Source organism: Zingiber officinale, chromosome 11B, assembly GCF_018446385.1.
Source record: "Zingiber officinale cultivar Zhangliang chromosome 11B, Zo_v1.1, whole genome shotgun sequence".
Taxonomy (NCBI): Eukaryota; Viridiplantae; Streptophyta; class Magnoliopsida; order Zingiberales; family Zingiberaceae; genus Zingiber; species Zingiber officinale.
In genome coordinates this window covers 65088884-65091904 of record NC_056007.1, presented here as the reverse complement: position 1 = coordinate 65091904, position 3021 = coordinate 65088884, and the positions used below count along the sequence as shown (strand labels likewise).

The 3021-nt window shown below is 33.8% G+C and overlaps 1 protein-coding gene across 1 annotated transcript; it reads right to left on the bottom strand.

Moving 5' to 3' along the window:
- Positions 1-1898, bottom strand: LOC122034528. Its single transcript, XM_042593816.1, has 2 exons — positions 1358-1898; positions 1-284 (listed from the first exon to the last, which is right to left on the bottom strand). Exons 1-2 carry the CDS (start codon positions 1716-1718, stop codon positions 253-255), a joined length of 393 nt encoding a protein of 130 aa, XP_042449750.1. The 5' UTR covers positions 1719-1898; the 3' UTR covers positions 1-252.
- Positions 1899-3021: the final 1123 nt, after the last annotated feature.

Genomic DNA, 3021 nt, shown 5'->3' with positions numbered 1-3021 from the left:
TAATTTTAATTTAACTTCAATTTGATTAATATTAAATCAAATATAACTATCTTTTCCCTTCACAGCAGTCTAAGTTATTGCACAATCAACAATCACAGGTCTCTCTTTTAAAAGAACAAGAGAATAAGGAGATGGCGAAGTAGCATTTTATGGATAGAGTTAAGAGGGCATCAATTGGCAGTATACTTGTTGATTTTCAACTTCAGTCAAATATGCAGTAGACTGTTCTATTTACCAGTTGCAGCTCCATGATCAAACAGTCGGAGGTTTAGAAAACACTGACCCTGCAAGAAGGATTAAGAACCATTTAGTAAGAAGGGACTTCTAAATGAAAATAAAAAACTTAACTGAATAGCTCCGCATCACATTACAGAAAGAGAATTCATAAAATGATACTATTGGCACCGCATCACATTACTAAAAGAACAAAAAGACGGTCAACCTGTTCATACTTCATATAAAAGCATGTGAAAGATTTCAAGACACGCAAACAAACTAGGATGCTTGCATAGACAATATTTTAACCAAACGTACTTCCAGATGAAATAAAATTTCACAACATCAAAGATGCCTAATGAGCTGAACATTATTTTAAGGGAAAATCTAGAGAGAGAAAGAGAGATAACCACTCCTAAATCAGTATACCAGAGGGATTTCCTAGTGGCTCATGAAACTTTTTTAATTCACTAGCTCAGGTTAGGTAAAAAACTATAAAAGGTAGAAACGAAGATGTTGCTTTAGAGCCTTTCAGTATTTTGTATATCATTCTTTGTTTCCATAGAGAAATTTAAAGGAGCTCTCCAACCATTTTACAAGAGTGGTCCAAGACGCCATGAAAAATGACATAATATGAAGAAAAAAAAAACAAACCAAATCAATGTGTTCCACCTCCGCCATGAAAAGATAATAAGGGAATCACATTACGTTTAACCAAAATGCGCTTGCATTGACAATAACCGCACAAATAAATACCTCAGCAAACTGTGTAAAAGCAACACTCTGGATAATTAAAAGTCCAAAATAGTGTACATAACCACGGACAAAAGGAGAGAAGATTAAATTTCAAGGAAAAGAAGATTTTTTTTTTAAAGTAGCTTTTGCATATTCGACCACCGTCTACATGGCATTGCACATAAAGAACCACTGATTAGTTGGGAAAATTTTCCCTTTTCTTCCTTTTTTTGACGAGATGAATAGATTGCAAGTAGATAAAACTATGCAGCTAGGGAATTGCTTAGGGCATGAGACTATAGTTAGAATCCACAACTTCAAGCACAATTGAAACCGATGACTAATCATCGGGGAAGAAACAGGACGATTCTGAAGAAGAAAAAAAAGGCAGTTTCAAGACATTTACCTGACATCTCCTTGGGGCTAGAGGAGTCACGTTTGGGGAAAAGTATGGCTTTCCCAATTCCGGGCAAGTACGATAAGATCCCGGCGAAGTAGAACACAAAGAGGAGACCCAAGATCCAGGGCATCAACATGAACCCGATGAAGAAGATGAAGGAGCCGCAGATCATAAGCGCGAGGGACGCACCGAGGAGGCGCAAGGCGAACCCCGTGGGCGAGATCCGGACTGGCGGGCACCGCCTCGGCGTCCGGGGCCGGGTGGGCACGTCGACGGGAGGCACGGTGAGGCGGGGAGCGTGCAGGAGGGGGGCGAACATGGCACAGAGCTCGTCGATGAGTCGAGACGACTGGCCGCCGCTCGACATCCCGAATAGAGGCGAAAAGAGGGAACTTCAAATCAACCTTAATCTCAAACCAAATCGGTGCAGGATACCTGGAGAAGGAAGCGGTGGTGCGAAGGGAAGACGGAAGGGAGAGAGGATTCGATTGGAATTGTAAGGATTGGAATAGAATTGGCAGTAAATAGTTCGGTTTTTGGGCAACTAATGATTCGGTATGTTCTTTTTTGGAAAACAAAATAAAAAAGATAAACCTCCCTTTTCAATTACAAAGTATAATAGGCATTCCATTTAATATGCTCGATCCAAAATATTTTTATATTATTTAATCATGCAGAAACTATAAATTAATTTCTACAAATAATATTTCAACCTTAAAAATAATACTAATATATCTTACTATGTTAGTATGAATCTGCCCTCCTTATAAAATCTAAAATAATATTATGTTAATATCTTTATTTTCATATAAAAATAATTTTAATATTTACCTTTTATAAAATCTAAAATAAAATTATATTAATGTCTTTGTTGTCATATAAAAATAATTTTAATATTATTAATAATTTTTATAAACACATCAATTAAAAATCTAAAGTTCAAAATTCAACTATAGTGTATTATTAGAAATTTTTCTTATTAATTAATCAGTAATATAGAGTTAAACTCAACTGGGACATATTATTGAGAATTTTTCTCATTAATTAATTAAAAAATTATAATTCTCTTTAGTCCAACATCTTAGAATGGAGCAAAGAAACTTCTCTAAATACATTAAGTTGACAATGTTAAAAATTATATTTTTCTTTGTTTTTAGCTAAGATCAAATATGATATTAAATTAAATTTTTAAATATTATATTACACACGTAATTGGGAGCAGAGCCACGTATAACTTTGGTGGGGTAGTTGGCTCACCTTAATTTTTTTATAAGTACCCCTAGAGATGTATAAAATTATAACAATATTAGGGTTTTGTCCCTTAAAAAAAATAAAAATAAGGATAATACTCAAAAATCAAAACTATTTTCTATAGATCATTTTTTTCCCCTCATATCTCTTTTTGTATTGCTCCACCTAATATAAAAAGCTTAGCTTACGCAATGTGTACATGATCACTAGTTTTAAATAAATATTATCAATGATGATTTTATTTTATTATTTGATTTTAATGATAACATAATTAAAATAACATTTCACGTGCATACTTTTGAAATATTTCAAAAATGGCAGGAGAATTGTCCATTTGAAAAAAAACAAGGGTATGTTTTTCTTAATTTAGGGCTTTTTTCTTCTTAGATATAACCAGAAATATTACTAAGACAACCAAA